This window comes from Ovis canadensis, chromosome 4 (assembly GCF_042477335.2).
Source record: "Ovis canadensis isolate MfBH-ARS-UI-01 breed Bighorn chromosome 4, ARS-UI_OviCan_v2, whole genome shotgun sequence".
NCBI lineage: Eukaryota > Metazoa > Chordata > Mammalia > Artiodactyla > Bovidae > Ovis > Ovis canadensis.
This window is the reverse complement of record NC_091248.1, coordinates 133,451,135-133,475,400: the sequence shown is the minus strand read 5'-3', so window position 1 is coordinate 133,475,400 and position 24,266 is coordinate 133,451,135. Positions and strand designations below refer to the sequence as shown.

At 49.2% G+C, this 24,266-nt stretch overlaps 1 protein-coding gene across 4 annotated transcripts in view; it reads right to left on the bottom strand.

Annotated features, from left to right (window-relative positions):
• UBE3C (ubiquitin protein ligase E3C) overlaps positions 1-1,271 on the bottom strand; it is a 114,172-nt gene extending 112,901 nt beyond the window's left edge. For all 4 annotated transcript variants that reach the window (XM_069587241.1, XM_069587242.1, XM_069587239.1 and 1 more), the window contains exon 1: positions 838-1,271. In XM_069587241.1, coding sequence (XP_069443342.1) covers positions 838-903 — 66 coding nt within the window. In that variant the 5' untranslated portion in view covers positions 904-1,271. The remainder of the gene's footprint in view (positions 1-837) is intronic.
• Between the last annotated feature and the right edge of the window lie 22,995 nt (positions 1,272-24,266).

Here is a 24,266-nt window from a genome sequence, read left to right as displayed (position 1 = left end):
CAGTCATCAGCGAGGACAGCAGAGTAACCAGTCTGTCCACTCTTACTCTCAACTGTTCTCTCAACAATAACTGTCCATCCTCAAAGAAATCAGCCCTGGATGTTCACTGGAAGGACTGATGCTGAAGCTGAACCTCAATACTTTGGCCAACTGATGCGAAGAGCTGACTCATTAGAAAAGACCCTTATGCTGGGAAAGACTGAAGGCAGGAGGAGAAGGGGACGACAGAGGATGTGATGGTTGGATGGCATCACCGATTCAAACGGACACGAATCCGAGCAAACTCGGGGAGATAGTGAAGGACAGGGAAGCCTGGCGTGGGGCAGTCCATCGGGTCACAAAGGGTTGGGCAAGACTAACAACAAAAACAACTATCATAACAGAAAAAAAGTTCTAGAGTCTCTCCAGAAATGTTTCCAGAGGGTTGCTAAAGAATAATTTTCATGCTCCTGGATTCAAACACACGGCCAAAGACGAGGAGTACGCCGCAGTTTCAGAGATTGTCGTCAAGAACGAGTACATCCTGCTCACCTCCTACAACAGAGAACTCCATAAAAGCAGTCACCACCAGATGTCAAGGCTGACAAAAGTATCCAAAGCTCAATAAGGAAAGAAACAATGTGTCCCTGGCCCCGGGTTTTACACCATCTAAATGTGAAGGGCCGTCCACCCTCAGCATCCTCGCAGCTCCAGGGCGATCCCGGTGCACATGGCCCGGGCACCCATCAGCCTTCCTCCCGGACCCGGTGTGACCCTGGGGGGTGACCCCGCCGCCCGGCCGGACGCGCCCCGCCCCCGCCCGGCCCCGAGGCGCCGCCGCTCGCAGGCCGCTCTTACCTTCCGGCTCGCGCCTCCCAGGGACACCTTGGGCCTGGTTTTGAAGTCCCCCTCAAAACTAAACATCTTTAAAGCCTATCCCATCTGGGGGCCCGACCCAGAGAGCGCGGGCGGCGAGCGGGCGCCGGGGGAGCGCCCCGGCGGGGACGAGGCCGCGCCGGGCAGGGACCCCGCGCCCGCCGGTGTGCTGCCCGCTCGGCCTGCCCTGGGTGGGGGGGTGGCGACACAGGGGGCGGCCCTCGGCCACCGCCGCTCCCCTCATCCACGCCTCGCCGCCACTCCGGCCGAGCCCGAGCGCCAGCGGGGGCCGCGGACCCCTCACTCGCACCCAGAGCAGCCGCTGTGAGGAAAGATGGCCGCCGCCGCCGCCGCCGCCGCTGCCGTGCACCGCTCCGTCGGCGTGCGCGCGCCCGGCACGGACGCCTCCGCGCCGCTCCCGGCGCCCGGCTCGCGTGCGCGCGCCCGTGTTGACGGCGCCGCGGAGCGTGGGAAGAAACCGCGGGGCCGGACGCTGAGGCGGGAGGGGCGAGGGGCGGGGCCGGGGCCTTGAGGGGCGGGGCCGGGGAGCGGCGCGGCCGTGGGCGGGGCCGGGGCGCGTCGCCGCGGCGCAGGTGCAGGGGTAGGGAGCGCCCCCAGCAGGTGCCGCCGGGCAGAGGGCGCTGTCCGAGGGGTGCTGAAGCGTCCCGCGTGCACAGTGCGCCGGGGCTGGCTTCGTGGGCGCCTGCGTCCCGAAACTGGATTCGGATCCCGTGTGTGCACTTTCCTGGGAAGCCGGCTCCAGGCTTTCCGTAAGATACCAGGCTTGATTGATAGGAGAGGAGAAAGATCAGCTTTACTACTTAACGCCCTTAGAGAGGGCATCACTAAACGTTATGGCCTAGTTATGTGCGAACTTAGTACACGCATGGGAAAGTGAAAGTGGAGCCGCTCAGTCGTGTCCGACTCTTTGCGACCCCATGGACTGTAGCCTACCAGGCTCCTCCGTCCGTGGGATTCTCCAGGCAAGAGTACTGGAGTGGGTTGCCATTTCCTTCTCCAGGAGATCTTCCCAACCCAGGGATCGAACCCGGGTCTCCCGCATTGCGGGCAGACGCTTCACCATCACACACACACACAGATACAAGCACGTAGCACACGCACAGCATAAAAGCACGTCATGTACACACACACTGTCACATAAATGTCACAAGCACGTCAATGTGTACACGGGTACATATCATATGCACATGCATAAACATACGTGCAGACGTATAATATATGCAGAGAAATAGATATCGCAGACACACATACATACATATCACATACATGCCAGATACATATATGCATTTCATATACACACGAGTAAAATCAGAATCGTGAAATCTGATACTCCCATTTCCATGCGAGAGGCACTGTTTTCTGTTACTCCGTTGTCTTTCTTTAATACTAGCTGCAAACCATTAAGTACATTTCACAACCCTCTAATGGGTTTCAATCTTAGTTAGAAAAATTCTACCATGTACACAGACAGACACACAAACATATATATATAAAATGAGAATTAGGTCACAATAGGATCAAAAAACTTTGAAAGTCAATGATAGTGTGGCTTCCCAGTTAATGTTTAAGCTACTCTGATATGTCAAGAAATCCTTGCTTCATCAAATATGTCCAAATTGTATCAATTTTTAAATTGTACAGATTTTATAAATAAACCGTCACTTTTTTTTGGACCTGTCAGATGACAAAGATTTAAAATATTGATAATGTCCGTTCTGTGTCCTCAGAGAGTCTGCTCTGAGGCCGCAGGCTCTGCCCCAAATGAACTCTTCCAAGGTGCAGGCCACACATGAAGAGCAGGGGACCATTTCACCAGGATATCAAACTCAGTTCTCCACTTCAGCTTTGTTGGTAATTAAGGGTATTCTTCAAATTTTCTGAATTGTCTATCTTAGTTTCCTATCATTGTTGTAACAAATTACCATAAACTTAGTGGCTTTAACAACAGGAACATATTGTCTTACGGTTCTGGAGGTCCAAAGTCTTTCTGGGCTAAAATCAAGGGGTCTACAGGGTTGTGCCCCTCCCGGGGATGGGACGGGCTGTGATTTATTATCTCACCATTTCCCTGTAGGCTGGCATTTAGGCTAACTCCATTTTGTCATTGTCAAAATTATACTTCAGGAACATGCTTGCATACAGGAATGAGTTCTTTCTGCAGGAAAGACACCCTAAAGCGTTGTGGCTGGGTTGTAGAGCCACAGGCTTACCTCTGGTGGGGTCTGTTCCCTGCTGTCCCCAGAGGATATGCAGCCTCTCCTCCAGCTATGTATGTGCTGGCTCCAGTGACCCTGGAGTGGGTCCAAGAAAACATCTGTTAAATTAACACCAAGGCCGCTGTAGACCCGAGGCTGGAAATTCACTCCTTTTACCATCCCGCTCTGTCCAGTATAATTCCTCAGACTTCATGCAATGAGGTTAAGTGGTCACAATCAGAATCTCTGATAGTAAAATACCAAGATAATTCCAATGAATAAAGCAATGAAGAAATATACAGAAAATTTTGTCCCAAAGTGGAGATGGTATATTTACCGATGGGAGGAGACCTGAGGTGGAAGGAGGTGACTGGCAACATTGTTTCTCGATCTGCATAGTCTTTCCAGGCTTGTCTTTAAAGTGTTGATATATGTTTAATATGCTTCCTGTGTGTATAATAATTTTAATGACGAATTTCTTTCAGAAAAAGAGTTTTCATTATCTTTGTTCAGGCTGCTTTGATAGAATACCACAGACTGGGTGGCTTATAAAAAATGGAAATTTATTTCCCGCAGTCTGGAGGCTGGGAGTTCCAGATCAGGCCTGGCGGATTTGGTGTCACGGGAGGACTCATCTCCTGGCTGGTCACTGGCGCCTTCCCTCTGTGTCTTCGTGTCGGGGAGGGGACAGGGAGCTCTGGGGTGGGGGGTTGCTTTCACAAGGACCCTCATCCCCATTCAGGAGGGCGCTACACCTCTCAACATCACCTCTCAACACCATCACACTGGAGGTTACGATTCAACACATGAATTTAGCGTGAGGGGGATGCAGTCCGTAACATTGATTAATACAGTGGCAACAGTAAAATGCCCTAAATTTAAACACATACTCCTCTTCCATTATCATATTTCAGGCAACATTAGAGGACAAAAATTAAATCTCTTTGCAAGATTAAATCCAGAGGTGAAAAAGTCCAAAAGAATCAAAATGTGAAAAAACGGACAGAAATGAAGGGAGAAGTTGACAATTTGAGAATATTAGTTGTAGGCTTCAGACACCCACTTTGAACGCTGGCCAGAACATCTAGACAAAAGATCAAGGAATGAAGGTTCTAAAGCCACTCTTAGCAACTTGACCCCCAGACTGTGGGGCGCGCCCGCTTCCCGCAGTAGAGCGCCTGCTCCGCCCAGGGGTACCCGGAGCATACGCTGGGCCCTTCGGCAAAAGGACAGAACTACAAACGGTGTCCTCCGACCACAGTGGGATGAAACCAGAGATTCTAGACAGGAAAAAAACAGGACTCTCACCAATGTGGAAATTAGCTTCTAAGTAGCCCCAGCATCAAAGAAGAAATCAGAAGGGAAACCAGAAGTGAGTGCAAATCATCACGAGAGGCGTGGCCCACAGCAGGGGCTCAAGGGTGTTTAAGAGGTGGGTGGACAATCCTTGAAGTTCACAGATGTGCCGCGTCCGCGAGCTCTCAGTTCCTGCGAGGCACTGCAACCACCCGGAGCGGTGGGACGCTTGCTCAAACACCTAGGCAAAAGCTGCTTTTCACAAAGTGGTACCCACAGGCTGCTGTGTTCTGCCTTGTCACGCTTTGCCAAGACCAGGCTGGCTGGAGGACCTTTCTCTCCCAGTCCACGGATCCAAGACCCCAAATCTTTCCACGCTTCCCCAAGCCCTGTATCCCTGGTGCTGGATGCCCAGCTCTGCCTGTGACATTGGCTAACGGGGGCTCCGAAGCTGTTCCAAGGCATGGCGGCCCTCCGCCTGTGGCCCCTCGCTGCAGAAGGTTCCTGCTCCCCCACTTTGGATCCAGCTGACAGTCTCGAGCTGAAGCCTCTATGGGAGTTGCCGTGGGGTCCCCAGGAACTCTTCCCTCTGTCTGTACTCCACTCAACACAGTCCACACCGTGACCTGAAGCCAGGCCAGCCGCTGGCTGGCCCTCCTACCAAGAGCCCTGGTGGGGTGGCTGAGATGCCCTTCCAGCCAGGCCCGAGTGAAGAGTCTCACATATTAAAAGCCCAGACACGTGGCATTCACCTGTGGGCAAACCCACCATCATCGGCAGCCACCTGCATGGGCCAACACTTTGTGTGGCCCCCAGTGAGCATTCTCTCCCCCCAGGCAGCTAAAAGCCAGCTGATGTGCAGTGTGAGCAATGCCACCCTGGTGGGCCCCGGCTCAGCACGGTGCCCCAAACCCCAGGGGCCCCAGGCCCATGCCCTGCCAGGGCCCCACACAGGGAGGGGGCCCTGTAGCCAAGGCCTAAGTCATGCTCCCAGGCCTCAGAGATGCATTACAGCCTGATATAGAGACCAGGGACTCCTGGAGAGAGGAGTCCAGGCCAGTGGTGGATGTGGAGGGACAGGGCGCGGGTCAAGCCAAGCCCGGCAGGAGTCATGGGGTGGGAGGCAAGTGCTGGGTAGAGAGAGCTCAGGAAGGCTGATTCCACACTCTCAGACTGACATTTGTCAACGGTGACCCTTTTTCTTTTTATCATAAAGCTCCTTTTAAAAATACATATATTTATCTATGTATTTCCAGCCACAGAACTGGAAACAGTCAGTTTTCACTCCAATCCCAAAAAAGACAATGCCAAAGAATGCTGAAACTATTGCACAATTGCATTCATCTCACATGCTAGTAAAGTAACGCTCAAAATTCTCCAAGCCAGGCTTCAACAGTACGAGAAACGTGAACTTCCAGATGTTCAAGCTGGATTTAGAAAAGGCAGAGGAACCAGAGATCAAATTGCCAAGATCCATTAGATCATCGAAAAAGCAAGAGAGTTCCAGAAAAACATCTACTTCTGGCTTACTGACTATGTCAAAGCCTTTGACTGTATGGATCACAATAAACTGTGGAAAATTCTGAAAGAGATGGGAATACCAGACCACCTGACTTGCCTCTTGAGTAGTCTGTATCCAGGTCAGGAAGCAACAGTTAGAACTGGACATGAAACAACAGACTGGTTCCAAATAGGAAAAGGAGTACATCAAGGCTGTATATTGTCACCCTGCTTATTTAACTTCTATGCAGAGTACATCATGAGAAACGCTGGGCTGGAAGAAGCACAAGCTGGAATCAAGAGTGCTGGGAGAAACATCAATAACCTCAGATATGCAGATGACACCACCCTTCTGGCAGAAAGTGAAGAAGAACTAAAGAGCCTCTTGATGACAGTGAAAGAGGAGAGTAAAAAGTTGGCTTAAAACCCAACATTCAGAAAACGAAGATCATGGCATCTGGTCCCATCACTTCATGGCAAATAGATGGGGAAACAGTGACAGACTTTATTTTGGGGGGCTGCAAAATCACTGCAGATGGTGACTGCAGCCATGAAATTAAAAGACGCTTGCTCCTTGGAAGAAAAGTTATGACCAACCTAGATAGCGTATTGAAAAGCAGAGACATTACTTTGCTAACAAAGGTCCGTCTAGTCCAAGCTCTGGTTTTTCCAGTAGTCCTGTATGGATATGAGAGTTGGACTATAAAGAAAGCTGAGTGCTGAAGAACTGATGCTTTTGAATTGTGGTGTTGGAGAAGACTCTTGAGAGTTCCCTGGACTGTAAGAAGATCCAACCAGTCCATCCTAAAGGAAATCAGTCCTGAATATTCATTGGAAGGACTAATGCTGAAGCTGAAACACCACTACTTTGGCCACCTGATGGGAAGAACTGACTCCTTGGAAAAGACCCTGGTGCTGGGAAAGATTGAAGGCAGGAGGAGAAGGGGACGACAGAGGATGAGATGGCTGGATGGCATCACCGACTCAATGGACATGAGTTTGAGTAAGCTCCAGGAGCTGGTGATGGACAGGGAGGCCTGGCGCGCTGCAGTCCATAGGGTTGCAAAGAGTTGGACCCGACTGAGCGCCTGAACTGAACTGATATTTATTTCACTGTGCTGGGTCTTCGTTGGCGCGCAAGGGCTTTCTCTAGCTGTGGGAACGGGGGGCCGGCCGCGCTTCCTTGCGGCGCACGCGCGTCTCACTGCAGCGGCTTCTCCCGCTGTGGAGCACAGGCTCTAGGCACACGGACGCCAGCAGCTGCGGCACTCGGGCTTGGTAGTTGCAGCCCGTGGACCCGGTAGTTAGTTGTGGCGCGGAGGCTTAGTTGCCCCACGGCGTGTGGAATCTTCCCAGACAAGATGAATAATTCTGATTTTTTTCTTTACCAAAAACTAGACGGTGTCCAAAACAAATTGGCCCGTGCTCTCATCATTTCCCGGCACGCTGCAGAGATGCTTTGTTATTCTGGAGCAAAACCAGGTTCATACTGTCCACAACAGGTTAAGCAGTGTTCATAGCTATCTATGCTTGCTGTCAACGCACAAAGGAAGTTTAAGATAGGTGCTCATGGAAGACAAATATCACATGATGTCACTTATGGGTGGAGTCTAAAATTCGACATAAGTGAATAGACTCACAGAGAACAGACTTGCGGCTGCCAGGGGAGGGGAGGGAAGGACTGGGAGGCTGGGATTAGCAGACGCAGACTAACACATAGGGGGCGGGTAAGCAACAGGCGCCCGGTGAACACCATGGGGAACCACGCTCGATACCCTGTGATAAACCGTAATGGAAAAGAATACGAAAAAAGCTAGTGTGTGTGTGCACGGATCGCTGAATGTTTGCCATACAGCAGAAATTAACACAAGCTTGTAAATCACACATACTTCAATTAAAAAAATGATTTAAGGTTTTTTTTTTCATGGTCAAGCACTGCTGCAACACAGGTTCCAGCTCTGCCCTCTCTGACTGCATGACTTTGGGTCAGCCATTGACCCCCACCGACTCCATTTGCCACAGGGACCAAGTGCCCCCTGGGCTGACAGCAAGGTGTGGTCCCCGTGGCTCGAAGCCTGTGCTTGGTGACGTGAGAACACTGGATAAAGCCAAGTTGTTTCCAACTATCGTCGTTAGCCTGAAGCATCGGTAGTATGTCGCTAAGTTCACAGGCCAAAAAAAAAAAAAAAATTAACAACAAACAACATTGAAAGGGCAAGTATTAATATGCTGTTGACATTCTACTGATACTATTTTCATGCATTATCATCATATCATTTTAATCATTTAAAAAGGTTAGACAATTAAGAGTGTGCTTGGCAGTCAGTCCGCATGGGGGAAGTGGGAAGCCAAATTGCGAGAGCTCCAGACAGCCTTACACAGACACGAGCTGCCAGCACCACCAAGGAGAGGGCCTCTTCCTGAAGCTCAGCTCAGGTATCAAATCTCCAAGTGAACCAGGCTTTGGAAAGCTAGCTAGATTTACACTTCTGTTCAGAGTCACCCAAAGTGATCAAGTGCAGGAGTATATCAACACAGCAGCGGAAAGTAAAAGCTGCTGTTTACTGGGCATTCACTCTCTATCAGACCTTATACTCCACGCTACATAGACTTTCACTCAGTTACTTCTCACAGCAGCCCTGTGACTGAAAAGTCATTCTCCCCATTTGACCAGTGCAGAGACTGGACACAGGAGGGGTTAGCAATTTGACGGCCGGTCAGCGCACAGCTGATGCCCCAAAGCCTTTGTTGCTCAGTTACTCAGTCGTGTCCAACTCTCTGTGACCCCGTGGACTGCAGCACACGAGGCCTCCCTGTCCTTCACCATCTCCCAGAGTTTGCTCAGACTCATGTCCATCAAGTTGGCTATGCCATCCAAACATCTCATCCTCTGTCAAACCCTTCTCCTCCTGCCTTCAATCTTTCCCAGTATCAGGGTCCTTTCCAAAGAGCTGGCTCTTCGCATCAGGTGGCCAAGGTATTGGAGCTTCAGCATCAGTCCTCCCAGTGAATATTCAGGGTTGAGCAATTTGACAGCCAGTCAGTGCACAGCTGATGCTCCGAAATCTGGTGTTTCCCTTCAAACATATCACCTTATAATCTAAAGTCAGCCTGGGTTCAATTTCTAGCAACATAATTGAGGCTTTGCCTCAAAGATTTCCATACAACTTTTTTTTGTTTACTCTGAGCAGGAAAAAAAAGTGCTGTAAGACAAGCCAGTGTTGTAAAGCCACTATTGTAGAGAGCACTCCACTTAAGCACCTCCCGACAGTTAAACATCAGGGCCGTGTGTGCTGCCAAAGAATGAAGACATTTTATTTAAAATTACACTGGCGCAAGACCATCAAAGTATCCTTAACATTTTCATTAAGTTGAGATACAGATATACTTAGGGTAGTAAATCTCTTGTGATACAAAGAGCTTATTTGAGAGCCAAGCTTCTGGGCAGTGATGAGCCTGGAAGGAAACCCAGAGACAACGACACCTTGTTCAGAGCTCTCCCCATGACGCTTGGCCACACAGTCCACTGTCCCCCCGACATGGTCCCAGAGGGGCGGCCTCCAACGATGCCTCCACGCAGGTCTGCAACGGCACCAGGTGGGTGTCTGCAAGGGATGCAGAGAGCCCAGCTGGAACTCACAAATCCCGGGAGGAGGGGTGTGCTGCAGGGCCGAGGGCGCAGTGCAGGTCAGGAGGTGAGGGGGCGCAGCGGCCAGAGCAGCAGTCCCAGCCATTTTGGCACCAGGCACGGTTGCATGTAAGAGTTTTTCCATAGACGGGGGCGAGGGTGGGCCTGGTTCTGGAACTATTCAGGAGCAGTACATTTACTGTGCATTTTATTTCTATTCTTATTCCATCAGCTCCATGTCAGATCGTCGGGCGTTAGGTCCCAGAGGTCGGAGACCCGTGGGCTAGAGCACTTACTGTGGTTTCTGCAGGAAGAGACAGGTGTTCCGCAGACACCGGACTGGCTGGTATGGATAGTTCAGGTGAGTCTAGGGCAGAGGGGTGGCCCCTCATTGTTGGGACTGGCCCCAAGCTGGTACGCGCAGGTGGGCGGTGGCCCAGCCCGGGAGAGCCTGATGGAGAGGGTGGTGATGGTTCGTGGAGGGCACTCACCGGTGGCCACGTGTCTACGTTCTCCAGGAACTGGCTGACCCTGGGGCAGGCAGTTCCTCCAGGGTCGCCAAGGCCCCCCGTGGCAGAGCAGCAGGTTACAGGGGACCGACGCCTCCCGCGGACAAGCAGGCCAGGCGCCGTCTTGAAGGCGGAGTCTTGGATGAGGCTGCCTCACCTTTTCATTCCCCACAACTTTATTTTCTGATTGAAGTAGACTGATTTGCAGTGCTGTGTTAATTGCTGCTGTACAGCGAGGTGACTCAGTCACACACACACATCCTCTTTACACGTCTTTGGCTGCCTCGGTCTCGGTGGCAGCAGCTGGGCTCTCTCATCACGGCACCCGGGCTTCTCTCTGGTCGTGGCCCTCGGGTCCCGGAGCACACGGGCTCAGCAGCTGCGGCCCGAGGGCTTGGTTGCTCTGCAGCATGTGGAATCTTAGTTTCCTGACCCGGATTGAGCCTGCATCCCTGCACTGGAAGGCGGAGTCTTAACCACTGGTACACCAGGGATGTCCCCTCATCCTTTTTTAAAAATATTCTTTTCCGTTAATGGTTTATCACAGGATGTCGAATACAGTTCACTGTGCTGTAGAGTGAGACCTTGTTGTTTATCCATCCTGTATATCACCTAAACTAACATGCTAATCCCAGACTCCCAGTCCTTCCCTCCCCCGACCCCATCTTGAGTGCAGTCTCCCGGGAGTATATTTGTCCTTCGTGTCTGGCTCATTTCACTAATGTCCTCAGGGTTCATCCATGTTGTAGCAGGGGTCAGGGTTTCTTTCCTTTTAAAGGCTGGCATTCCTCTGTATGGATGGACTTCACTGAGTTTGTTCACTCATCTGTTGGTGGACACTTGGGTTGGTTCCATGTTCCAGATGGTGTGAATAATACTCTGATTGTTGGTGTACAAGCATGTTTGAGTCCCTATTTTCAATTCCTTTGAGCACACAGCTAGATTCCAAATTGGTCAAGGAGTCATTTATTTATACTTATTTAACTTATATGCAGAGTACATCCTGCGAAATGCCGAACTGGATGAAGCACAAGTTGGAATCAAGATTGCTAGGAAAAATATTAATAACCTCAGGTATGCAGATGACACCACCCTTATGGCAGAAAGTGAAGAGGAACTAAAGAGCCTGTTGATGAAAGTGAAAGAGGAGAGTGAAAAAGTTGGCTTAAAACCCAACATTCATAAAACAAAAATCATGGCATCCAGTCCCATCTCTTCATGGCAAATAGATGGGGAAACAATGGAAACAGTGAGAGACTTTATATTCTTGGGCTCCAAAATCACTGCAGATGGTGATTGCAGCCATGAAATTAAAAGACACTTGCTCCTTGGAAGAAAAGTTATGACAAACCTAGACAGAATATTAAAAAGCAAAGACATTACTTTACTGACAAAGGTCCACCTAGTCAAGGCTATGGTTTTCCAGTAGTCACATGTGGATGTGAGAGTTGGACTATATAAAGAAAGCTGTGTGCTGAAGAATTGATGCTTTTGAACTGTGGTGTTGGAGAAGACAGAGTCCCTTGGACTGCAAGGAGATCCAACCAGTCTATCCTAAAGGAAATCGGTCCTGAATATTCATTGGAAGGACTGATGCTGAAGCTGAAACTCCAATACTTTGGTCACCTGATGTGAAGAACTGACTCATTGGAAAAGATCTTGATGCTGGGAAAGACTGAAGGCGGGAGGAGATGGGGACGACAGAGGATAAGATAGTTGGATGGCATCACCAACTCTGGTTAGATGGCATCACCGACTCGATGGATGTTAGTTTGAGTAAGCTCTGGGAGCTGGAGATGGACAAGGAGGCCTGGTGTGTTGTAGTCCATGGGGTCGCAAAGAGTCAGACTCGACTGAGCGACTGCGCTGAACTGAACTGAACTGACACAGCTAGGTGCTGAAAAAACCTGAAAGGTGAAGGCAAACTTCTCCCTTATGGCAAAATCAGAGCAGCAAAAAGAAAACATGAAAACTGGTGTGCACAAGAAAGGGGCTTCCTAGGTGGCACTAATGGTAAAGAAACCGCTTGCCAATGCAGGAGACGCGGGTTCAGTCCCTGAGTTGGGACGATCCCCTGGAGGAAGGAACGGCAACCCACTCCAGGATTCCTCCCTGGAGAATCCCACGGACAGAGGAGCTGCGCAGGCTACAATCCATAGGACTGCACAGAGTCTGACATGCCTGAAGTTACTTAGCGCATGCAGGCATGAGAAAGCAAAGCGTGACTCAGATGCCTTTCCACCCAGGATAGTTTCTCAGAGAGTAGCTGCAAGGCTGTGATTCAGTGGAGAAGCACGATGCCAGGCCTCAGAGGCACAGAGATTTTCCTCTTGAGACTGAAAATGTGACTGATTCAGTCTATTGAAGAGTCTAAGTCCTGACACTTTGTAAAAAGAAATATACATAGAATTGATGTGCAATAGAGATTTAAAATTGAAAATTTGTGATAACAAGCTAGTCATATTCTGGTATCTGGGTTTTACGCTCACTTCTAGACAAAATACAGACGATACTAACAAATGAACGCAGAGGCATAAATACCGCACTAGAAAGCAACCAAGAGCCTGTGGCTCGTCTTTCAAATTAAATTTGGTAAGTAGGTTTATGATTGTATTTCTCCTGAGGAAATGTGATTACTTTAAAGTAGTTTATGTTTTTTTGAGGTGCAAAGACTGACACACAGATATTAAATAGGTCGATATTAAATAGAGCAGAGATTGATAGTCATGGATCTCGTCCAACCCCCTCATTTTACAGATTAGAAAATTTGAACTGTGAGAAATCAAGAAAATTACCCAAATGGATGCAAATTCCAGCTCCCATTCTTCGTATTAATATCATGACGCCTTTGCTTATTATTCTAAAATTATCTCCGTCATGTTTCAAAGCGAGCCTTTTTCCTTGCATTTCAGGACTGGGAGGATGTTTAGCACAACTGACTGAGGACTAGCTGAGCAGGCTGCCCGGCCAGGGCCCCGGACTGCATCGCCCTGGCCAGGGCTCTGCTTCTCTGCAGACACTAAGGGTAAGTCCTCTCGATCAAGGGTATCTGTCCTGTATCCTGATTTCCTAGACCCCTAGTCTCAGCTACTGACCTGGAAAGAGGTGGCAGTGATGATGTTGTTGAGTTGTTCAGTTGTCTTCAACTCTTTGCGACCGCACGGACTGCAGCACGCCAGGCTCCTCGGTGACCCGCTACAGTCAACACGGGAAAGGAGGGCGAATGCTCGATCGCTTTTCCCCTTTCTCCACCAGCTCTGAAGGTTTCACACTGGCTCCTGGGCACTCTCCGTGTTTTGCCAGCTGCGGCAGTAGGACCTTGGCTGGTCTTTCCGGTCCCTCGGAGGGAAGCTCTAGGCCCTCCTGAGTGATGGAGGGTCCTCATTAAGTACCCGGACCACCCCGCCCACTTATGCTAATGAGGGGGGCCGGCCCCGGGAAAGGCCCACACATCCTCAGGGGGCGAGGACCGGTGAGGCGGGAGCTCCGGCACACGTGGGTGCTGGGAGGTCAGGCGGCCCTGAAGACCAGGACTCGCCCGTCCCCACCCTCTGCCTCTCCCTGCGGCTGGTTCTGATCTGTATCCTCTGCTACAACGAAACTGGAATTGTCAGCGCTTGCAGAGGTTTTTTGTTTTTAATATATTTTTACTTATTTATTAGGTCACTCCGGGTCTTAGGCGCAGCACGCAGGATACAGTTCCCTGGACATGGGTTGAACTCGGGCCCGCTGCACTGGAAGCTCACAGTTGTGGCCACTGGACCACCAGGAAACTTCTTTAAGAATAAGAAACCCCCATGGGTTGTCTGTCTTCGCCCACTGTAGTCAGTGTTCTCCCTGGGGCTTGGACCACCCCATCTCTGGCTGGGGGAGACCGGTAGACTCAGCCCCCGAGCCCGTCGGGCACGACTCTCGCCATCGCTGGCAGCTTCCTTGATGTGGGATGACGAGCTATGGCAGGCCCCACATACGGGATTCTGGCCCCATTTGTGATGGAGCCCATCGCAATGCCTTCTGGCAGAAACAGAGCAGATGACATTGCCACGTGCAGACGAGCCACTGTCACGGGGGAGTTCTCGCTCATCTTTCTCATGAGATGTCTCAAACACAAGTACATGGAGTATAGCAAACACACCCTCTGTCCTCGTCACCTAGATTAGGAATTGTTTCCCACTTCTGCTTCACACCTCTTTTCCTTTCCTGTTGGGGGTGGGAGGGTTGCTGCGCCATGCACCATATGGAATTTCCCCGACCAGGGGCTGAACCCGCAGCCCCGCAGTGGAAGCACAGGGTCTTAACCACCAGGTGGCTAGGAAAGCCCACACATTGTTTTTCCTTAAAGAAGCAGAACGTCAGCAATTGTTGGAGCCCTCATGTTGCCTCCCAGTTACCCTGCCCACCTCCCACCCCGAGGTGCTTTGCTAAGGAAGCTGTGCGTTCCCCCAGCCGTGCCATTCCGCTCCACCGCCCGTCCTATGCGCCCACACACAGTACAGCTTGGAGTGTTCGTAGATTTAATCTTTATCAAAGTGATACACAGACCTCGTTTTCAAAATCAAGCAGTACTACGTGGCTCTAAACAAAAGTAGTCTCTCGAATAACAACTCAATAACAAACAAGCAAATAATTCAATTGAAAAATAGGCAAAGGAACTAAATAGTCATTTCTCTGAAGACATACAAATGGCTTACATATGCATGGACAGGTGCTCAACGTCACTTCATCACCAGGGAAATGCAAATCAAAACCACAGTGAGGTCTAATCTCATACCTGTTAAACCCGCTATTACTAAAACAAACAAAGCAAAAATGATAACCCGTGTGGGTAAGGATGTAGAGAATTGGGAAGCCTTATGCACTGTCGGTGGGAGTGTAAGTTGGTGCAGCCACCATGGAAAGCAGTAAGGAGGTTCCTCAGAAAATTAAAAATAGAACTACCAGACAATTCAGCAGTTCTACCTCTGGATATTAATAGTTTTCCGAAGGTCATGAAATCAGGACCTCCAGGAGCTGTCTGCACTCCCAAGTTCACTGAGGCGTTATTCACATTCCCCCCCTTTTTTTTTTTGAAATTAAACACTTATTCTGGTTGATTTCTCAATGTATAGTTCAATATAAGGCCAGTTTTTGATGGCAGAGATTTGGTTCCACTCAAACTGTTAGGAGAAACACACTGCCTGAAACCGCCCACCCTGGACAGGCACCATGGTAACCATTTTCGTGAGTTGTTTTATGACAGAAGGTCCTGGTAAGGAGCACGGAACTAAGAAGCCGCCACCAGCAGGAAGAGTTCGGGAAAGGTCGAAGGAGATGCCACGTGTCCGACCGCTTCCCAGAATCCTTCTCGTTGGCATCCATCTTGGCTGAACAGGGTGTGCACCACCAGGAAGGACCCTGAGTCAGAATGATTGGCTAAGGACAACCCGGAAATACTCCCATCATCATGAAACCCGAGACTGAGAGCCACGTGGCAGAGCAGCTCTCCTGGGTTCCCTTCCCCTCCTGCTCTCCGCCTGGGCGCCCCTTCCCAATAAAGTCTCTGACTTTGTGAGCACGTGTGTGTTTCCTCGGACGATTCATTTCCGAGCATTAGAAAAGAGCCCACTCTTGAGCCCTAGAAGGGGTCCCACTTCCTGCAACAAAATTTCGTGATGCTACAGAGAGCTACTACTTTTCCAGGAAGTAGGTGAACAGCTTTTTCATACTGTTTATGAAGATGGTCAGTACCAAACTCAGACTGATCAAATTCTTTGCAGCCAAAGATGGAGAAGCCCTATACAGTCAGCAAAAATACAACGTGGAGCTGACTGTGGCTCAGATCATCAGCTCCTTATTGCACAATTCAGGCTCAAATTGAAGAAAGTAGGGAAAACCATTAGTCCATTCAGGTCTGACCTAAATCAAACCCCTTATGGTTATACAGTGGAGGTGACGAATAGATTCAAGGGACTAGATTTTGTTGACAGACTGCCTGAAGAACTATGGACGGAGGTTCGTAACACTACAGGAGGCGGTGACCAAAACCATCCCGAGCAAAAGGAACGCAGAAAGGCAAAGCGGTTGTCTGAGGAGGCCTTACCAACAGCTGAGAAAAGAAGAGAAGTGAAAGGCAAGGGAGAAAGGGAAAGATATACCCAACTGTTTGCAGAGTTCTCGAGAGAAGCAAGGAGAGATAAGAAAGCCTTCCTCGGCGATCAGTGCAAAGTAATAGAGGAAAACCATAAAGTGGGAAAGACTAGAGATCTCTTCAAGAAAATTAGAGATACCAAGGGAAAATTTCATGCAAAGATGGGCTCGATAAAGGACAGAAATTGTAGGGACTAACAGAAGCAGAAGATATTAAGAAGAGGTGGCAACAATACACAGAAGAACTGTACGAAAAAGAGCTTCATGACCCAGATAACCGTGATGATGTGATCACTCAGCTAGAGCCAGACATCCTGGAATGTGAAGTCAAGTGGGCCTTAGGAAGCATCATTACAAACAAAGCTAGTGGAGGTGATAGAATTCCCTTTGACTATTTCAAATCCTAAAAGATGATGCTGTTAAAGTGATGCACTCAGTATGCCAGCAAATTTGGAAAAGGCAGCATTGGCCACAGGACTGGAAAAGTTAGTTTTCATTCCAATCCCAAAGAAAGGCAATGCCAGAGAATGCTCAAACTACCGCACGGTTGCACTCATTGTGATCTACCCAGTCAAAGGCATTAGCCTAGTCAAAAAAGCAGAAATAAATGTTTTTCTGGAATTCCCTTGCTTTTTCTATGATCCAACAGATGTTGGCAATTTGTTCTTTGGTTCTTCTGCCTTCTCTAAGTCCAGCTTATACAATTGGAAGTTCTCAGCTCAGGTACTGTTGAAGCCTAGCTTGAAGGATTTGCTAACATGTGAAATGGGCATAATTGTGCGGTAGTTTGAAAATCTTTGGTATTGCCCTTTTTGGGGATTGGAATGAAAACCGACCTTTTCCAGTCATGCAAAGATGATGAAAACCCAAATAGAGCTGTAAAGATTTCAAGGGATAATTATAGAAAAGAGAGTGAGTGAACACATTTAAAAATTTTAGCTATAAATATCATATATATGTGGGCTGCCCTTGTGGCTCAGCTGGTAAAGAATCTGCCTGCAATGTGGGAGTGCTAGGTTCAATCTCTGTGTTGAGAAGATCCCCTAGAGAAGGGAAAGGCTACCCATTCCAGTATTCTGGCCTGGAGAATTCCACAGATTGTATGGTCCATGGGGTTGCAAAGAGTTGGACGCGCCTGAGTGACTTTCACTTTTATCATATATGTATTTTTACATATATGCATATATGATGGAATGCTTTTCAGCCTTTAAAGAAAGAAGGAATTCCTGTCATGTGTGACATCACAGATGAAATCGGAGGACATTATGCATTAAATATGCACAGGTTTTGGTATATTTCTAAACTTAAAAAAAAATGTAGGTCTCTACCCCCAGTTCCCTGGATAGCCACGTTCCAGTTTTTCACTCTGGTTCTTTCTGTGTAAGGAGCATATGCAGCGAAATCTGGATTCGGTCTTCACCACGCTGACGTCATGACGCCACGATGACGCGACCTCAGAGATGAGGATTTAAACCCTCTAATACCCCTCCCCACCGGCTTCCACAGACAGATGCATCAGTTCAGTTCAGCTCAGTTCAGTCGCTGAGTCGTGTCCAACTCTTTGCGACCCCATGAATCGCAGCACGCCAGGCCTCCCTGTCCATCACCAACTCCCGGAGTTCACTCAGACTCACGTCCATCGAGTCCGTGATGCCATCCAGCCATCTCATCTTCGGTTGTCCCCTTCTCCTCCTGCCCCCAATCCCTCCCAGCATCAGACTCTTTTCCAATGAGTCAACTCTTCACATTAGGTGGCCAGAGTACTGGAGTTCCAACTTCAGCATCATTCCTTCCAATGAACACCCAGGGCTGATCTCCATTAGAATGGACTGGTTGGATCTCCTTGCAGTCCAAGGGACTCTCAAGAGTCTTCTCCAACACCACAGCTTAAAAGCATCAGTTCTTCGGCGCTCAGCCTTCTTCACAGTCCAGCTCTCACATCCATACGTGACCCCTGGGACAGTTGCATCACAGGTCCACATTACATCGACGTTTAGTGTTTTCATCGTTATGATAATGTAAATATTTGTCTCTGCTGACCCAAAGCTCCATGCTAGCAGGCACTGTCCAACAGAACTTCCTGAGACGGTGAAAATGTTTTACATCTGAGCTGCCTAACTTCAGATATACGTGGCAGTGCAGCTAAGGAACTGAATTTTGTTTCGTTCTAATTAATTACAATTTCAGTAATCACTCCCGTCTCAGGGCCGTCATTCTGACAGCCCATGGAATCTGCACCATGATTGTATTTCCTTTCTTGTGCAACTTTTTTCCTAAGTTATAACTGTCTTCATTTTTATACATCTCTTTCTCTGCAGTGTGTCCTCACCTCCAGGGGCCACATAAAATGCGCCCCATTGTTCCCAGTGAGCTGTTGGCGTGGGGACCCCCATCAGCCATGCCATCTCTCTGGAAACGCTGCGATCCCCTTCCACCTGGCTCACCTGTCACTGGGTGGGATGCATTGGCCAGCAGCTTGCTAAGGACGAACCTGAGACAAGTAGAGTTCACGACGTCCTCGATGTCTGTGAATTCTTTTTCCTCACAGTTTGGTTGCATATAGGACCCTGGATTCCACGGCACGGCATCTTTCAGGATGCGAGGAGGCTCGGACCTCGATCCCTTGCACAGAACTTTGGGATTCTTTTCTCTCTGGAACCGTTTAGGATCTCACCCTTCATATTTTGAACTTCACACCATGTGGGACTTTACATTCATGATTCTAGGGCGTGGAAAGGCCCCCTTTCAGACTCAAAACGTGTATGTTTCAGTTCTGGGAAACTCCACTCATTATTTCTGTGCGTATTCCCTCCATGCCTTTTCCCTGCTTTGTCTTCCTGAGACAGTCACAGTTTGAGATCGGGCTCCCACGTGCCCTTCTGGTCCCACTGGGCTCCCTGAGCATCCCTTTGTCTGCAGACTCTCAGGGCGAATTCTTCCAACTTTTGTCTGCTTGTTCATTATTCTCTTTCCTGTTCTCTGACTTTTACTTATTGGAGCTTTCCTGGTGGCTCAGATGGTACAAGAACGTGCCTGTGATGTGGGAGACCCAGGTTCAATCCTTGGGTGGGGAAGAGCCCCTGGAGAAGGGAATGTCAGCTCACTCCAGTATTCTTGCCTGGAGAATTCCACGGACAGGGGCTACTGTCCAGGGTTGAATTCCTTCAACTTTTATCTGCTTGTTCACTATTCTCTTTCCTGTCCTCTGACTCTTGTTCATGGTTTTCCTGTGCCTTAAAGCTACAGTATTTTCTCTTGTTAGTCTGAAGAGCTTGGCAGTTATTTGGTAATTTTCTTCCACTGTTTCCACGGTCTCTGCTTCTTCTGAGAGCCTTTCATCATTTCACTTGTTTTTATCTCTTTCTGTCATGTTGGAAGCATCCCATAATGTTCTTCGTTGTCCATTCAACTGATTACAGCACTAAAAAAAACAAACCTTTGGCAGGTGTGAGTGGAGAGAAGGTGGCATGTCAAATGCGGGCTTGTCTCTTGGAAAATGCTTCCATATTTGGTGGCATCTGTGCTTTGATTTGGAGAAGGCAATGGCACCCCACTCCAGTATTCTTGCCTGGAAAATCCCATGGACGGAGGAGCCTGGTAGGTTGCAGTTCATGGGGTCGCTAAGAGTCGGACACGACTGAGCAACTTCACTTTGACTTTTCACTTTCATGCATTGGAGAAGGAAATGGTAACCCACTCCAGTGTTCTTGCCTAGAGAATCCCAGGGATGGGGGAGCCTGGTGGGCTGCCGTCTCTGGGGTAACACAGAGTCGGACACGACTGAAGCGACTTAGTAGCAGCAGCAGCAGTTCTTTGATTGGAAACCCCAAAGGTCAACAACTGCAAATCCTGCTCCGTGTAGCTCAGTGTCTCCAGGGCAGGATGCTCGGGGCCCCGCCCCAAGGCTGCCCCCAGGGTGCAGAGTGGGACTCCTCCCTGGAGCTGGGGGCAGGGAGGCCTGTGGGCTGGTCCTGCCTGCCTGGCCTCGGGCCGTGTCTCCCTTCCTGCTGCCATGCGCCCGGTTACCCATCTGGAGTCTGCCTCCAGTTTCTCCAAATAATACAACTCTAAGCCCCTGGACACAGGGAGTGACTGCCTGACCGTGGGGCTGGGTACTCCTCGAGCAGACCCCGAGTCCCCCTGCCCTTGTATGCCCTTCTCGCCTCCCTCTGACCCTGGGGTTGGCCATCGGCAAGGTTGACGGCATTCTGAGCTGAAGAGGGTATTAGCCGCTAATCTTCTGAGACTACTGCTAGGGAGGAAGGGGTCCTTTCAAAGAAAGGAAATGGGCAAAGTGAAAGCTGAGCCCAGCTGCTTTCAAGAGAGCCTCAGAAATCCGGATTAGTGGGTGTGAGGAGAGAGGATGAAGGCTGGGGGGCAAACTAGGCCAGTGGGTTGGCATCAGCCTGAAAGTCTCATGCAGAATTAAGGAAACCACCAGTGCAATGAAATGGCAACCTCCAGCCTGGGAGTGAAACATGCCAACCACATAGCTGAAGAGGGGTTGTTGATGTTGTTCAGTTGTGTCCGACTCTTTGAGACTCCATGGACTACAGCATGCCAGGCTTCCCTGTCCTTCCCCATCTCTTGGAGCTTGCTTCAACTCATGCCCACTGAGTCAGTGATGCCATCCAACTACCTCATCCTCTGTCGCCCCCTTCTCAATCTTTCCCAGCATCAGGGTCTTTTCCAGTGAGTCAGCTCTTTCCATCAGGTGGCCTTTCCAAAGTCCACAAGGAACCCGTACAACTCAGTAACAACAAATAAATAACCAGGCTGAAACAGAGACACAGGACCTGAATAGACATTTTTCTAAAGAAGGGATAGAGATTGCCAACATAAAAAGATGCTCAACATCGCTAAACATCAGGGAAAGGCAAATCAAAACTACAATGAGACATCGCCTCACACCTGCCAGAATGGCTATTCCCCAAAAAAAAAGGCAAAAAATTGTGAATGTTTGCAAGGATGTGAAGAAAAGGGAACCCTTGTACACTGTTAAAACGTAAGCCCGTGCAGCTGTAATGGAAAACAGTATGGAGGTTCCCTCCAAAATTAAAAATGGAACTGCCTTGTGATTCAGCAAATCCCACTTGTGGGTGTTTATCCAGAGATTTAAAATGAGAATCTCAAGGAGACACCTGCATCTTCAGACTCACTGCAGCATCGTTCCTGATGGCCAAGACATGGGAACAAACCAAATGTCCTTCTCTGGGTGAGTGGATAAGGATGATGCGGTGAATGTCACATTACAACACCAGCCAGCCCCCCAAAAAGAAGGAGATCCTGTCGTTTGCAACAACATGGACAGAGCGGAGGACATTATACTAAAAAATAAAAGACCGGATCTAGTCTCAGAAGGACAGGTATTACATGATCTCACTTAGATGTGAAATCTAAAACCGTCGAACTGAGGACCTCCTTAGCCATCCAGTGGTTAAGACTCCACACTTTCAACACAGGGGACACAGGCTTGAACCCTGGTCAGGGAACTAAGATATGTGTGGCGAGGCCAAAGAGTAAAATAAAACAGTCAAACTCAGAAAAGCAGAGAGTGGCATGGCGAGTGCTCGGGGCTGGGGGCTGGGCTTGGAGAGGTGTTTGTCGACGGTTCACAGTTTCAATTACACGAGAAGGATGGGTTGTGGAGACCCAAGGCACGGCCATGAGACTCCGGTTAACAGTGTGCTCTATACGCTTGAAATTCCCAGCGAGGCTGTCGGATCCCAACACGACAGTTCCCACAGCTCGGCAACTATGGGAGGCGATGGCTGGGTGGACTTTTCACAATGTGTAGGGATGTCACAACACCCATGAGGCCTTGCAGCTGGGTCTTCAGCCTCGCCTGCTGATTCTACGTAAGGAAATATGTGCAGGGGCCCTGAGATCGAGTCAGGCAAGCGGAGGTGCTAAGGTAACGCTGGGTGAAGGGACTACAAATAACCAATGTGCCAATGATACACAGAGGTGCTTGTGTCCCGTGGCTAGTAGGGTCCTGAAGATTTCGGAAGAAGATGCGCGTCCTGAAGGAAGGGCGAAGCATCTAATCCGCTGCTGCCGCAAGCCCCGCGTCTTCCTGCGCTACACGCTGAAGCCACTGACCCTGAAAAGAAATTCATTTTCAGAAATTATTTTTAAAAGCTGCAAGCTCTTCCAGGAGTCTCGAAGCGTAAATCATGTCTTTCACAAAAACCCACAAAATATACTTGGCCTGTACGATGTAATGAAGCCGGGACATACCTAACATTCAGTTTCTCGGTCTGCGCCGGGCCCAGGCAGAAGGCCACCGCCGGGGGTCTCTGCCTCCGGACAACCAATTCATAAACCAGAGCAAGAACCGCTTGGAGCTTTTCGCTCTAGAAATTGCCATCCGGACATGTTTCGACAAGTCCCTGCTCTCTGGAATGGGAATGCACCTTCTGGTAAAGCGATTCTAAACTCATTTCTTTTTTGCACGCTGCTAGGAATTTTTCAGACTGACCCTAGAACAACTTGAACGGGATTTTGTCACCGAAGCAGCATATTTTAGAGATTCTTTTTCATAATATCTTGGTGAGGAGCAGCCCAGCCTCATGTGGGCGCTGCTCTTGCGGCCCCAGAGAGTGGCAGGTTGCAGCCAAGAAGTCAGCCGCATGGCAAAGGTCGGCGTGCACAATAGCCGTCCGGCGGTTGTAGCTGACGCGGCTCGGAGCGCCAGCTGGTGAAACCCTGGAGCCTTCCCAAGGATTTCAGAGCTTTAACACACAAACTGGGGGGGTATGAAACACCTCCAGATAAAAATACATTTTTAACCCTCTTTGACATCAAAAAAGCAAGAGAGTTCCAGAAAAACATCTATTTCTGCTTTATTGACTATGCCAAAGCCTTTGACTATGTGGATCACAATAAACTGTGGAAAATTCTGAAAGAGATGGGAATACCAGACCACCTGACCTGCCTCTTGAGAAATCTGTATGCAGGTCAGGAAGCAACAGTTAGAACTGGACATGGAACAACAGACTGGTTCCAAATGGAAAAGAAGTACATCAAGGCTGTATATTTTCACCCTGCTTATTTACCTTGCATGCAGAGTACATCATGAGAAATGCTGGGCTGGATGAAGCACCAGCTGGAATCAAGATTGCCGGGAGAAATATCAATAACCTCAGATATGCAGATGACACCACCCTTATGGCAGAAAGTGTAGAGGAACTAAAAAGCCTCTTGATGAAAGTGAAAGAGGAGAGTGAAAAAGTTGGCTTAAAGCTCAACATTCAGAAAACGAAGATCATGGCATCCGGTCCCATCACTTCGTGGGAAATAGATGGGGAAACAGTGGAAACAGTGTCAGACTTTATTATTTTTGGGGGCTCCACAATCACTGCAGATGGTGATTGCAGCCATGAAATTAAAAGATGCTTACCTCTTGGAAGGAAAATTATGACCAACCTAGATAGTATATTCAAAAGCAGAGACATTACTTTGCCAACAAACGTCCGTCTAGTCAAGGCTATGGCTTTTCCTGTGGTCATGTATGGATATGAGAGTTGGACTGTGAAGAAGGCTGAGTGCCGAAGAATTGATGCTTTTGAACTGTGGTGTTACAGAAGACTCTTGAGAGTCCCTTGGATTGCAAGGAGATCCAATCAGTCCATCCTAAAGGAGATCAGTCCTGGGTGTTCATCGGAAGGACTGGTGCTGAAGCTGAAACTCCAATACTTTGGCCACCTCAAGTGACGAGTTGACTCATTGGAAAAGACCCTGATGCTGGGAGGGATTGGGGGCAGGAGGACGACAGAGGATGAGATGGCTGGATGGCAACACTGACTTGATGGACGTGAGTTTGAGTGAATTCCGGGAGTTGGTGATGGACAGGGAGCCCTGGTGTGCTGCTATTCATGGGGTCACAAAGAGTCAGACACGACTAGGCAACTGAACTGAACTGAACTGACTTTAAGTATGAACATCAGATTACCTGGTCTGCTGTGAGGATAAATACATTGGAAGGGTATTCTGAAATGAAAATAAAAAGTCTAGAATTTCAAAATCCAACAGCAGAGACTGTCCCACCTAGGCTGCCAAAGTGACTCGGTTACTTTGAATAAGTGATGGATCGTTCACGCATTGGGCAACTCAGTCCGGCTTGCTCCTTGCTTC